This window comes from Scyliorhinus canicula, chromosome 17 (assembly GCF_902713615.1).
Source record: "Scyliorhinus canicula chromosome 17, sScyCan1.1, whole genome shotgun sequence".
Lineage (NCBI taxonomy): Eukaryota > Metazoa > Chordata > Chondrichthyes > Carcharhiniformes > Scyliorhinidae > Scyliorhinus > Scyliorhinus canicula.
In genome coordinates this window covers 98,467,374-98,482,362 of record NC_052162.1, presented here as the reverse complement: position 1 = coordinate 98,482,362, position 14,989 = coordinate 98,467,374, and the positions used below count along the sequence as shown (strand labels likewise).

Genomic DNA, 14,989 nt, shown 5'->3' with positions numbered 1-14,989 from the left:
GATACAGGAAGGTAACCCAATTGTTGGTTGTTATTGCACAGGCGATGGATTATAAAGTAGGGAAATCTTGCTAGCTGTACAGGGCATTGGTGAGATCGTGCCTGGAGTACTGTGTACATTTGTGGTCTCATCACTTAAGGAAGGATATGAAGGTAAAGTGTCACAAAACCTTGGGACTGAATCCATGCTGAATTTCCAATCTTGCTGGTTTACGGAGAAAAATTCAGAACCTTAATTCAATGGCAACGGAACACATAAAATCAAAGATTTCTAATGGGCTGGATTCTCCCAAAATGGGACTGTGTCCCCACGCCGCTGTAAAAACACTGGATTCCTGCAAAAAAGTACAGCTAATTCAATGCCCTGTGTGGCTAGCAGGGACCCAGAGCAATTTACGCAACTTTAGCTGTGGATACGGGCCCCCGCACTTCCGGTTTTGAGTCTGCGCATGCGCACAGCGACGGCCTCCAGCGGCCGTGCTGAGCGCCATGGTGGACTCGGACTGTGGAGACAGACATAAAAATTAGACCCTCCGATCGGCCGCGCGTCTGAGCATCTGACCGCGTAAATCTGTCCCCCGGTGGCCTATAAAGCCCCCCCCCCCCCCCCCCCCCCCCGTGTCCGATCTCCCCTCCCCACAAGGGTGGCCACGCTCTGAGTCCGCAGCCGCCATGCTAGCATCCCGACCGGCAATATGTGGTTAGTTCCACACCGTCGGGAACTTGACTGGTCAGGAGCGGAGGATCGCTGGGCTGGCCTCTATCAATGGGCCCCAAGCCGCACACCGTACTCCGCGATCACGCCGCTCCTTGGGTCCCAGAGAATCCCCGGACTGTCTCTGGGCCCGGTGGGACTCTGTCGTATTCGCGCATCCGCTCGGCCCATCCGGGCCAGAGAATCGGCGGTCCAGAGCGGAGCTCGGAAAATCGCCCCCAATATGTTTCGAAGTGTTTTCTATTCATCTAAGTTTCTTGCCATTCCAGAACATCTTCCTGCTGCATCTGTCCTTTTTCTCTTGATGCTAACAAAGCTGGATCTGACATTGTGGTTTTATTTCCAGGTCGACCTTTCTTATTTTTAGTGCAGGCTGATGAGTTCCCAATCTTCAGCTTGGTTTCAAATTCTGTAGTTTTCTCCCCTTGACTGAAGATATGCTGCAAAGTATTGGATTCTGCTATAATCTTCCATTCTTCCTGAACAGAGTTACCCATTTTACTAGTCTTTATGGTCAGGTTGGGCACCCCTGTGCAGGGTGGGCAGTTGGGACTGGGTCAGGTCAGCTGGGTATGTTCAGGGGTCACTCTGACCACTTTCAAAGCTGGAAACATCAGACACCAAAGCGGATATAGCAGACAGTGAAGAAGGCAAATCATATGTTGGCCTTCATAGTCAGAGGATTTGAGTATAGGAATAGGGATGTTTTACTGCAATTATATAGGGCATTGGTGAGGCCACACCTGGAGTATTGTGCATAGTTTTGGTGTCATCATCTGAGGAAGGATGTTCTTGCTATGGAGAGGGTGCAGCGAAGATTTACCAGGCTGATTCATATGAGGAGAGACTAAATTGGTTCGGATCATATTCATTGGAGTTTAAAAGAGAGAGGGGGGATCTCATGGAAACTTACAAAATTCTAACAGGATTACACAGGGTAGATTCAGAAAGAATGTTCCTGATAGTGGGGGAGTCCAGAATTAGTGGTCATAGTTTGAGGATAAAGGGTAAACCTTTCAGGACTGAGGTGAGGAGAAATTTCTTCACCCAGAGAGTGGTGAATCTGTGGAATTTGCTACCACAGAAAGTAGTTGAGACCAAAACTTTGTGTAATTTCAAGAAGGAATTAGATAGAGCTCTTGGGGCTAAAGGGATCAAGGGATATGGGGGGAAGGTGGGACCAGGGTATTGAACTTGATCAGCCATGATCATAATGAATAGTGGAGCAGGCTCGAAGGGCCGAATGGCCTCCTCCTTCTTCTGTTTTCTACATTTCCGTGTAGTCGGTACACCAGCTCCCTGACAGAGCCAGTTAGTTTTTTTTCACTCAGTGAAATGTCATTGTTGCATGGCCTGCTGAAAAAAATGTCTAGCTTTTGGATAGCGGTGGGGCGCGATTCTCCCAAAACGGGAGAAATCGTAAAGCTGGCGTAAAACCAGGGCGGGTTTTACGGCAGCGCGCCCCTTCCCGGCCGGGGACCGATTCTGGTCCCCGGTCGGGGCTAGCAGCCCGACGCCGTAGGCTCCGGCAAGACGGGCTTAACGAAAATCGTTAAGCCCGCTTGCCGGAGTTAGCGCCGGCTGATGCGTCATATGACGTCAGCCGCGCATGCGCAGTTTGGAAGACTCCAACCCGCGCATGCGCGGGTGACGTCATCGCGTTTTTGCGCGAAACCCGCGCATGCGCGGGCCGGGTTGCCCCTCAGCCGCCCCGCGAATGGATACTGCGGGGCGGCGGAAGGACAAGTAGTGCGCGGGCATCGGGCCCGCTGCCCACGATCGGTGCCCACCGATCGCGGGCCCATGGCACCCTTGGCATGGCCGTACCACGGCCGTGCCAATCGGTGCCATGGTTATTAATGGCGAGTTAGTCACGCCGTTTTTACGAACGGCAAGACCAGGTGTGTTTGCCGTTCGTAAAAACGGCGTGAAGGGCTGGGACTTCGGCCCATCTAACAGCTGAGAATCGCTGCCGGCCGTAAAAAAACGGCGGCAGCGATTCGGGTCGGGACTTCGGCGGGGGGGGGGGGGAGAATAGCGGGAGGGCGGCAAAAATGTCGGGAAGGCCCTCCCGCTATTCTCCCACCCGTCGTGGGGGGCGGAGAATTTCGCCCGTGGTTTTTGGATGTGATGTACTGTACCAACATGAGGAGCAGTACAGAGATGGTTCACTAGGCTGATCCCTGTGATAAAGGATTGGTTATAAAGAAAGGTTGAGCTGGTTGGGTCGATACTCATTGGGGTTTATGAGACCGAGAGGTGATCTTATTGAAACTTACAATTCCGAGGGGGCACGCCAGGGTGGATTCTGAGAAGATGTACCACATTGTGGAGTACAAAGAACAAAGAAAAGTACAGCACAGGAACACGCCCATCGGCCCTCCAAGCCTGTGCCGACCATGCTGCCCGTCTAAACTAAAATCTTCTACACTTCCTGGGTCCGTATCTCTCTATTCCCGTCCTATTCATGTATTTGTCAAGGTGTCCCTTAAAAGTCACTATCGTCCCTGCTTCCACCACCTTCTCCGGCAGCGAGTTCCAAGCACCCACTACTCTCTGTGTAAAAATACTTGCCTCGTACATTTCCTCTAAACCTTGCCCCTCTCACCTTAAACCTATGCCCCCTAGTAATTGACTCCTCTACCCTGGGAAAAAGCCTCTGACTATCCACTCTGTCTATGCCCCTCATAATTTTGTAGACCTCTATCAGGTCGCCCCTCAACCTCCGTCGTTCCAGTGAGAACAAACCAAGTTTATTCAACCTCTCCTCATAGCTAATGCCCTCCATACCAGGCAACATCCTGGGAAATCTCTTTTGCACCCTCTCTAAAGCCTCCACATCCTTCTGGTAGTGTGGCGACCAGAATTGAACACTATACTCCAAGTGTGGCCTTGGTGGCCTATAGAACAGCTGCAACATGACTTGCCAATTTTTATCCTCAATGGTCAATGAAGGCAAGCATGCCGTATGCCTTCTTGACTACCTTCTTCATCTGTGTTGCCCCTTTGCGTGACCTGTGGACCTGTACACCAACATCTCTCTGACTGTCAATACGCTTGAGGGTTCTACCAGCATAACCCTCACTTGACCTATGGAGAGAGACCAACTAGCCTCCCTGTAAACCTTGTGCAAAACAATTTGCCTGCTGAGGGGTGTGGTTCCATCAGCGGGTTAATTGATTACGGACGTAAAAGTCGGCCCAGATAGGAGCCTAGGCAGAGAAGTCCCGGTTGGGACGTGGATTGTAACCTGTAAATAGTTTGCCTTAACAATAAATCGTTTTCACTAAACTCTCATACATGACTCCTCTGACCACAAAATGGAGGAATCTGGAACTAAGAGGCAGTTTCAAAATGAGGGGCCTGCCACTTAAGATGGAGATGAAGAGGATTGTTAGTCTTTGGAATTCTCTTCCCCATAGAGCAGTGGAGGCTGCAACATTGGTATTCAATCAAGGCACACATATCACTCAAGGCTAATTGAGGCAGATTTTTAAAAAATCTATGAAGGGGCTATGGGTTGTGTGGGACAAGTTACATATGCAACACACAAGTGCCAGGTAACGGCCATCTCCAACAAGAGACGATCTAACCATTGCCCCTTGACATTCAATGGCACTGCCATCGCTGAATCCATCACAATCAATATCCTGGGGATGCCATTGATTAGAAACTGAATTGGACCAGCCATATTAATACTATGGTTACTGTAGTGATATGCATCACTGTATGTACACAAGGGATTAATGTAAATACACTACAACTAAGTAACCACTAGAGGGAGCACCAGGGATGTCATGACATGCAGACATGCAACCAATGGGTCATTAGAACAAGACACAACCAATGGGTAATCAGGACACCCAGAGGTGGCATTACCACAAGGGGGCACTACACGACCCATATAAAAATGACAAGGCACACAGGCTCTGCCTCTTCCACCGGCGGAAACAAAGAGAGCAGGACAGGATTGATTATCAGCAACACCACACCCTAGCACATGTTTGAGAGCATGCTTGTATAGTTAGATGAATAGACTGAGTTATTAGAGGAAGATTAGTAGAGTGTCGAACACATTTAAGAGCATTGTTAATCGTTCAATAAATACGTTAAACTTATCTCTGAGTCTGGAGCATCTTTCAGCAGAGCCTACATCAAGTGGCAGCTTATGTTACTCGCAATAACACAGCAAAACATGGTACAGGAGTGACTGCTCAATCACCCGAGTTCAACTCAGCAAGTTTAGAGACAACCAGCAACCGAATCCAGGCACGATGAACAAGATTCAGGCTCCTCATCAACGCAGGACCACCGGTAATCTTAGTGCTAGCTAGTGTTCGTTCAAACAAAAATTCCAACTATAAATTGAAGCATCCGACCTGAATGGCGCAACCGATGCTCGGAAGATAGCTCTTCTACTCACCATTGCGGGTGAACATGCGATAGAGATCTTCAACTCATTTTAGTACTTAGAACGGCAGGACAAAACGAAATACCAGACCATCCTGGACAAATTCGACAGCCACTGCAAGGTGAACACGAACAAAATCAGTAAAATGGCGTGAATACTCACCACGAGGCAGAGGTAGGGTTGAAACAGAAGACGGCAGTTTTGAATGGCAGCCATCTTGTATGTGTGCAGTCTGACCAGTCCGCACAGGCGCATTTCCCTAAAAGATGCAAACCGGCAAACCGGTGTTTTGTGCATGCGTGAGAGCCAGAGGCCCCGGACTACGCCCACTTAAAGGGGAACTATCCGAAAATTAAAAAGAAGTTTTAAAGCCACAAAACACAATTCTTTCACCTCGAATGACAGAACAATGCCTGAACTTCGACCAGACGTTGAAAATAACCTCTGCAGCACCCTGGAACAAGCAGTTTGCACCACCCGAAGGGAAGGGCACGATGACAAATCCGAAACTAAAGAAGATGATTTGTTCATTGAACAAGAAGAAAACAATGCCACACAGCGAGTACTGAACGACTCCATTGGCATCAGGAGTTTGCGACACCAAACGCATGACTCTCATCAAGGCAGTGCTACAGATCCAGATGATGACTACCTGGATAATGCATACCGAGTAGGCATCATCACGAAGTGCGAATAAGCCACACCGGACACATTGCAAGTCCCGTCAATCCTCACCATGGATTTAAAGGATGAATGGAATGCAGTGATGGATGTCAACCAATGCCCCATCCAGTTCAAACTGCACACAGGTGCCTCCGCCAACCTGATCTCGCAGTCGGATTTCATGAGAATCAAGAAGGCTCCCAAGCTCCTTCCAGCAGCTTGCAAACTCCAGGACTACACTGGCATTGCAATTAAGGCACTGGGGTCCTGCCACCTGACAGTGTCCAATCGACACATGCAGACAAGCCTACGCTTTGAGATTGTTCAGCCAAACAGGGCATCCCTGCTAGGTGCGCCGCCTGCAAGCAACTGAACCTCATCCAACGGGTCTACACCATGACGCCGTCTCATCCGGATCCTCAGGCCAGCACCGACGACATTCTGACCCAGTAGCTAGATGTCTTCAGCGGGATGGGCACACTTCCGTACAAGTACAGGATTCTACTGCGGCCTGATGCCAAACCAGTGGTCCACGCACCATGAAAAGTCCCCAACTCCACACAGAGAGCAATGAAAGATTCCACAGCAAGACCACTGCACAACTCCACAGAGAGCGATGAAAGACTCCACAGAGAGAGTGATACAGAGAGCTCGTTGACAGACTCCACAATGGAAGCAACTCAAGACTCCTTAGCGAAGTCCATGAATGAACAAGACCTTATCAGAGCAACCACCAGCAGACTATGAAAGTCTACCCAGCTCATTTAACCAACAGGAAGACACTGAATGTCTACCCACTGTATGTGAGACAAGTGGCGAAGAAATCACAATTCCCATACAAGATGTGTAGGATCACAGCGTGACTGACAGATCTCAGCTTGTATGTACAGAGGCACTCAACAATCAAAGTGAAACTACTCTCCAGTCCAGTGAGACCACGTCAATTAAAACCTCACCCACTCGAGCCTATCCACAAGAAAATGAAATCTTGACTCCAGACGAGGAGCAACAAGAAACCAATGATGATTCAGGTGCACCAGAAATGACTCCAGAATAGGAGCACCAAGGAATCAAAGAGGAATCACATCAACTACAAAGGAGTGATGTCACCAAGATCAATGCAACATCCGGTCATTCTCACAATCCTCAGGAAGAAACACTCAATGAAGCATCAGATAGCACAAAGGATACTGACACAAGTAACTTTGAGAATAACTCGAATTATCCACAAGGAACAGTCATTGAGCACGATAAACATGACAAAAACAACAACAATAAAACAACTTGTACGACATGGCACAACTCTGCACATGAAGGACAATGTAACAGCACAGCTCAAAACAATGGCAAGAGTACAAACATACCGTGGCATGACAACGAATCTCACCAATTCACATTTGCTCCACGACAAACAAGCAAACCAGCTTTCAAGAAAGAGTACATACAGGATCACTACCACAAGCATAGAAAAAAAAGCCTAAATCAGACAACGAAGTGATTCAACCATTCGAACACCTCATGATGAATTCTTGTTACTTAAACACAAGAACACTGATGACGTTCACAAAGAAATGACAACATCAACATCACCACTTCAACAACAGAAGAAGAAAGCAACTCAACCATACAAATTCATAAGATTGGACTCATAGATATTAATTGGTATTGTATAATCATCAATATCATCACAACTTATACATGTCGTCATTCATATTCCTGTTTTGTACAATTATTTTTAACAAAGTACAGAAAATATGTAACATGAAAAAAGGGGGATGTAGTGAAATGCATCATGGTATATACACAAGGGGTTAATGTAAATACACTACAACTAAGTAACCACCAGAGGGAGCACCAGAGATGTCATGATATGCAGACACACAACCAATGGGTCATTAGAACAGGACACAACCAATGGGTAATCAGGACATCCAGAGGTGACATTACCACAAGGGGGCACTACACGACCCATATAAAAAGGACAAGGCACACAGGCTCTGTCGCTTCCACTGATAGAAACCAAGAGAGCAGGACAGGGTTGATTATCAGCAACATCAGACCCTAGCACATGTTTGAGAACAAGCTTGTATAGTTAGCAGAATAGGCTGTTACTAGAGGCAGATTAGTAGAGTGTCGAACTCATTTAAGAGCATTGTTAATCGTTCAATAAATACATTAAACTTATCTCCGAGTCTGGAGCATCTTTCAGCAGAGCCTACATCAAGTGGCAGCTTATGTTACCAGCAATAACATAACACAACAGTTACCAGAGCAGGTCAAAAGCTAGGAATCCTACGGCAAGTAGCTTTTTTTCCATTTGTTCATGGGATGTGGGCGTCGCTGGCTGGTCCAGCATTTATTGCCCACCCCGAGGGCATTTAAGAGTCAACCACATTGCTGTAGGTCTGGAGTCACATGTAGACCAGACCAGATAAAGGAGATCAGTGAACTACATGGGTTTTTATGACAATCGACAATGTGTATGAATTCAAATTTCACTATGTGCCGTGACGGGGTTTGAACCCCTGGTCCCCAGATCATGACACTAGGTCTCTGGATTACTAGTCCAGTGACAATACCATTAATAATAACAATAACAATAATCTTTATTGTCACAAGTAGGCTTACATTAACATTACATAGAACATAGAACATAGAACAGTACAGCACAGAACAGGCCCTTCGGCCCTCAATGTTGTGCCGAGCCATGATCACCCTACTCAAACCCACGTATCCACCCTATACCCGTAACCCAACAACCCCCCCCTTAACCTTACTTTTATTAGGACACTATGGGCAATTTAGCATGGCCAATCCACCTAACCCGCACATCTTTTGGACTGTGGGAGGAAACCGGAGCACCCGGAGGAAACCCACGCACACAGGGGGAGGACGTGCAGACTCCACACAGACAGTGACCCAGCCGGGAATCGAACCTGGGACCCTGGAGCTGTGAAACATTTATGCTAACCACCATGCTACCCTGCTGCCCCATTGCAATGAAGTTACTGTGAAAAGCCACTGCCTCCTGACCACACACCCCCACACCCCACAAAGCCTGTTCACCCCCCTTTCCCAAAAAGCCTGTCTAGCACTCCCCCTCCCATCTACAAAGTACAAGTCAGGAGTGTGTTGGAATACTCCCCACTTGCCGGGATGAGTGCAGCTGCAACAACACTGAAGAAGCTCAACACCATCCAGGACAAGCAGCCCACTTGATTGCTCCCCCTTCCACGAACATTCAAACCCTCCACCACCGACGGACAGTGGCAGCCGTGTGTACCATCTACAAGATGAACTGCAGTAACTCACCAAGGTTCCTTAGACATCACCTTCCAAACCCACAACCACTACCACCTTGAGGGACAAGAGCAGCAGATACATGGGAACACCAACACCTGGAGGTTCCCCTCCAAGTCACTCACCACCCTGAGTTGGATCTATATGTTGTCGTTCCTTCACTGTCGTGGGGTCAAAATTTTGGAACTCCCTCCCTAACAGCCCAGTGGGTGACCTGCGCATCAGGGACAGCAGCAGTTCAAGAAGGCAACTCGCCACCACATTCTGAAGGGCAACTAGGGATGGGCAATAAATGCTGGCCTAACCAGCGACGTCCACATCCCGTAAATTAATTTTAAAAAGGACAGGAACATGGGGATGAGACGACAATTGGATCATCCATGACCTTATTGAATGGTAGAGCAGGTTCAAGGGGCCGAATGGTCTACTCCTGCTCTTATTTCGTCTGAGTTTCCGATCTTAATACTATCGATTTTCACATGTATGTTGGCAACATTCAAATTGACCTCACAACCTGCCCTCTCGATTCCTCCACTACCTGATGTGTCATGTTGTTTGTTAAGCATTCAGTCATGGATGAGTGGACATTTTCCCCAATTAACACCAACTTGCATTTATATAGCACCTTCAACTGAACAAAAGTACCCAACTTCCTTCCCATGAGTGTTATAAAGCAAAGTTTAACATTGAACCAAATATGGAAATATTAGGTCAGATAGCCAAAAATGTGGGCAAATAGAGAGATGTTAGGGAGAGTCTTAAAGGGGGGGAGGGATGAGGGGTAAAGAGAGGGAGGGAATTTCAGAACTTCGGGCAACTGAGAGCACGACTACCAACCAAACTCGGGGATGCTCACAAAGCCAGGGTTTGAGGAGGACGGACATCTCGGAGTGCTGTGGGGCTGGAGGAGATTGCAGAGATAAGGAGGATGGAGGGACGTGAAAACAAGAATGAGAATTTTAAAATCGAGATGTTCCTTAACCATGAGCCAATGTAGGTCAGTGAGCACAGGGGGCTGGTGGTACAAGTTAACACAAGGTTGCGTAATTTTGGATGACCTCAGGTTATAGAGGGTGGGAGATCATCAGGGCTATGTTGAAACTGTCAACACTCTTAGTACAGTACCATTTTTCAAATGCAAATGTAAAAAAATGCACGATTAAGTGTTTCGGTAACAAATAAAGTGAGGCAGTGGACCTGGGTGATATACTGCAGGGGAGGGAGAGTGGGTGGAATATGGAGGGGGAGGATGAGGGGCCAGTGGAATGGGATTCGTAGGGGGGGGGGGGGGAAGTGGAGTGATATTCAGAGGGCTGATGGTTTCATAGAATTTACAGTGCAGAAGGAGGCCATTCGGCCCATCGAGTCTGCACCGGCTCTTGGAAAGAGTACCCTACCCAAGGTCAACACCTCCACCCAATCCCCATAACCCAGTACCCCCACCCAACACTAAGGGCAAGTTTGGACACTAAGGGCAATTTATCATGGCCAATCCACCTAACCTGCATATCTTTGGACTGTGGGAGGAAACCGGAGCACCCGAAGGAGACCCACGCACACACGGGGCGGATGTGCAGACTCCGCACAGACAGTGACCCAAGCCGGAATCGAACCTGGGACCCTGGAGCTGTGAAGCCATTGTGCTATCCACAATGCTACCGTGCTGGGTTGGGGTACAGAGGGAGAGGGGGGAATACAGACGGGGAGCAGGGTGGAATATGATGAGGGGATACCGAGCGGGGCAATAGGGTGGGACACAGAGGGCAGGAGGGTGGGATAAAGTGGGGGCAGGAGGGTGGGATAAAGAGGGGCAGTGGGTAGGGATAGGGAGGGGCAGGAGGATGGGATACGGAAGGTCAGGAGGGTTCGATACGGAGGGGCAGTGGGGTGGGATTAGGAGGGGGGATCCTGATGGTTCAGATTTGAATTTGGAAGTTCACATCAGGGTCAAATATGACATTAAAGTTGTAGTCTGGCTCATGCTACCAATTTGTGCTGTATTGCTGCACTGCTGGTCCTGTGCTGGTGTTGGGTGTGTCTTGGTTCTGTTGTGTGTTCCTGTGAGACGATTGCTGTGCTGGAGCTGTTACAGGGTTGTGCTGATGCTCTGCTGTGTAGCAGCTGGGTTGTGCTGGTGTTGGTTAATGCTGGACTGGTGCTGGTAGCTGGAGTGGACTCATTGCTGCTTCGTGTCAACTTTTCTTTCATAATAAGTTGAGGAGTGGAATATTTTCTGGTTTGGTTTCTCTCTGAGATTAAAGATTTGAAGGAGGCGGATTGAGAGGCTTTAACACGCGGCAGCTGCCAGACTCCACGGTGTCAGTGAGTGTGGGCTGGAGCAGAGAGTCGGACTGAAGATGGGTGAGTGAGAGTCAGAGTTCAGTTTTATAGAGTTAGAGCGATACTTCTCTGTCAGTTACTGAGAGTGGAACTAAGCTGTGACATTTGGGCAATTGTTTAATGGAAACGATTGCAGGTACTTTCCCCACAGAATGAGCGTCCCGAGCACTGAAATCCGCCGGGACCTCGGCAAAGTTTTGTTGCACCGTCCCCCGCCCCAAATCTCCCTCACCCCCCTCCCCAAATCTCCCTCACCCCCCTCCCCAAATCTCCCTCACCCCCCTCCCCAAATCTCCCTCACCCCCCTCCCCAAATCTCCCTCACCCCCCTCCCCAAATCTCCCTCACCCCCCTCCCCAAATCTCCCTCACCCCCCTCCCCAAATCTCCCTCACCCCCCTCCCCAAATCTCCCTCACCCCCCTCCCCAAATCTCCCTCCCCCCCCTCCCCAACTCTCCCTCACCCCCCTCCCCAAATCTCCCTCACCCCCCTCCCCAAATCTCCCTCACCCCCCTCCCCAAATCTCCCTCACCCCCCTCCCCAAATCTCCCTCACCCCCTCCCCAAATCTCCCTCACCCCCCTCCCCAATCTCCCTCACCCCCCTCCCCAAATCTCCCTCACCCCCCTCCCCAAATCTCCCTCACCCCCCTCCCCAAATCTCCCTCACCCCCCTCCCCAAATCTCCCTCACCCCCCTCCCCAAATCTCCCTCACCCCCCTCCCCAAATCTCCCTCACCCCCCTCCCCAAATCTCCCTCACCCCCCTCCCCAAATCTCCCTCACCCCCCTCCCCAAATCTCCCTCACCCCCCTCCCCAAATCTCCCTCACCCCCCTCCCCAAATCTCCCTCACCCCCCTCCCCAAATCTCCCTCACCCCCCTCCCCAAATCTCCCTCACCCCCCTCCCCAAATCTCCCTCACACCCCCCTCCCCAAATCTCCCTCACCCCCCTCCCCAAATCTCCCTCACCCCCCTCCCCAAATCTCCCTCACCCCCCTCCCCAAATCTCCCTCACCCCCCTCCCCAAATCTCCCTCACCCCCCTCCCCAAATCTCCCTCACCCCCCTCCCCAAATCTCCCTCACCCCCCTCCCCAAATCTCCCTCACCCCCCTCCCCAAATCTCCCTCACCCCCCTCCCCAAATCTCCCTCACCCCCCTCCCCAAATCTCCCTCACCCCCCTCCCCAAATCTCCCTCACCCCCCTCCCCAAATCTCCCTCACCCCCCTCCCCAAATCTCCCTCACCCCCCTCCCCAAATCTCCCTCCCCCCCGCCCAAATCTGCCTCCCCCCCCAAATCTGCCTCCCCCCCAAATCTGCCTCCCCCCCCAAATCTGCCTCCCCCCAAATCTGCCTCCCCCCCAAAATCTGCCTCCCCCCCAAATCTGCCTCCCCCCCCAAATCTGCCTCCCCCCCCAAATCTGCCTCCCCCCCAAATCTGCCTCCCCCCCCCAAATCTGCCTCCCCCCCAAATCTGCCTCCCACCCCAAATCTGCCTCCCCCCCCAAATCTGCCTCCCCCCCCAAATCTGCCTCCCCCCCCCAAATCTGCCTCCCCCCCAAATCTGCCTCCCCCCCCAAATCTGCCTCCCCCCCCCCAAATCTGCCCCCCCCCCCAAATCTGCCTCCCCCCCCCCAAATCTGCCTCCCCCCCCCCCAAATCTGCCTCCCCCCCCCAAATCTGCCTCCCCCCCCCAAATCTGCCTCTCCCCCCCCAAATCTCCCTCCCCCCCCCCAATCTCCCTCCCCCCCCCAAATCTCCCTCCCCCCAAATCTCCCCCTCCCCAAATCTCCCCTCCCCAAATCTCCCCCTCCCCAAATCTCCCCCTCCCCAAATCTCCCCCATGATGGGTGATCATGGCTCCCCAAATCTGGGGAGGGGGAGATTTGGGGAGGGGGAGGGAGATTGGGGGGGAGGGAGATTGGGAGGGGGGGGGGGGGGAGATTGGGAGGGGGGGGGGGGGAGATTGGGAGGGGGGGGGGGGAGATTGGGAGGGGGGGGGGAGATTGGGAGGGGGGAGGGAGATTGGGAGGGGGGAGGGAGATTGGGAGGGGGGAGGGAGATTGGGAGGGGGGAGGGAGATTGTGGGGGGGGGGGGCAGCAGGGTAGTATGGTGGTTAGCATAAATGCTTCACTGCTCCAGGGTCCCAGGTTCGATTCCCGGCTGGGTCACTGTCTGTGTGGAGTCTGCACGTCCTCCCCCTGTGTGCGTGGGTTTCCTCCGGGTGCTCCGGTTTCCTCCCACAGTCCAAAGATGTGCGGGTTAGGTGGATTGGCCATGCTAAATTGCCCGTAGTGTCCTAATAAAAGTAGGGTTAAGGGGGAGGTTGTTGGGTTACGGGTATAGGGTGGATACCTGGGTTTGAGTAGGGTGATCATGGCTCGGCACAACATTGAGGGCCGAAGGGCCTGTTCTGTGCTGTACTGTTCTATGTTCTGTGTTCTATCTCCCCCCCTCCCCAAATCTCCCCCCCTCCCCAAATCTCCCCCCCTCCCCAAATCTCCCCCCCTCCCCAAATCTCCCCCCCCCCCCCCAAATCTCCCCCCCCTCCCCAAATCTCCCCCCCTCCCCAAATCTCCCCCCCCTCCCCAAATCTCCCCCCCCCCTCCCCAAATCTACCCCCTCCCCAAATCTCTCCCCCTCTCCCCAAATCTCCCCCCCCCCCCAAATCTCCCCCCCTTCCCAAATCTCCCCCCCTCCCCAAATCCCCCCTCTCCCAAATCTCTTTCCTGACCCCCACGCCACCCCTGACCCCCACGCCCCCCCTGACCCCCACGCCTCCACATTCTCCTGCGCCCCCTCGTTTCACTCCCCCTAACCCATTCCCTTTCATACCCACACTCTCTCCCCCCATTTCACCCCCACCCCATTTCGCCCCCACACTCAATCTCCTCCCGTTTCACCCCCACGTCCATTTAAACCCGACCCCCGTTTCACAACCACGCACCCCCTTTCACCCCATTCCCCCTTTGATACATTTTCTTTTCGCTATTTATCCAGTAATATTTCCAATAACGGTGTATTCCATCAAGAAAGCAATCTCTGCCATCACTTAGCCTGTATTATATCTCCTTGAAGCCTCTTTGTGCTTTAATTGCTGGCTTTGTATTGTTAGTAATTTGGATATATTACTCTTGGTCCCTTCAGCTAAGTCAGTAATACAGATTGTAAATAGCGGAGTCCCCACACAGCATGGATCATTGCGACATGTTAATTCTGTTCATCGTTTATCTCGGGTTGAGAGCAGGTATTTCCCAGGCTGCATTCTTCAGAGCAGCTGTGGATTCATTTCGATGAGTGTTTGCTGGTGAAATTTAAAATGGGACTATTTGTCTTTAAATGGTGATGTAGAATGGTGAGAATAAATTTGCCGAGCTCAATTTGAGAACCTGTTTCAGACTCCTTCTGGTCTTGTCAGACTCTCAGTAGTGTTTGGGTTCAGACTACCTCTTTTGTTTTCTAGTTTCTGTTCTCTCTTTATTCCCATGACGTAGAGTGATTCTGACTGAACAAACTGAATAGTGTCATTGTATTGTTCAATAGATGTCATATTAAGAGTGCC

At 51.0% G+C, this 14,989-nt stretch overlaps 1 protein-coding gene across 1 annotated transcript in view; it reads left to right on the top strand.

Moving 5' to 3' along the window:
- The first annotated feature begins 11,145 nt into the window (after window positions 1-11,145).
- The window catches only part of LOC119951979 (proteolipid protein DM alpha), a 48,111-nt gene continuing 44,267 nt past the window's right edge, over window positions 11,146-14,989 (top strand). The window contains exon 1 of the mRNA XM_038775417.1: window positions 11,146-11,449. Within this exon, the coding sequence (XP_038631345.1) occupies window positions 11,446-11,449 (4 nt within the window). The 5' untranslated portion in view covers window positions 11,146-11,445. The remainder of the gene's footprint in view (window positions 11,450-14,989) is intronic.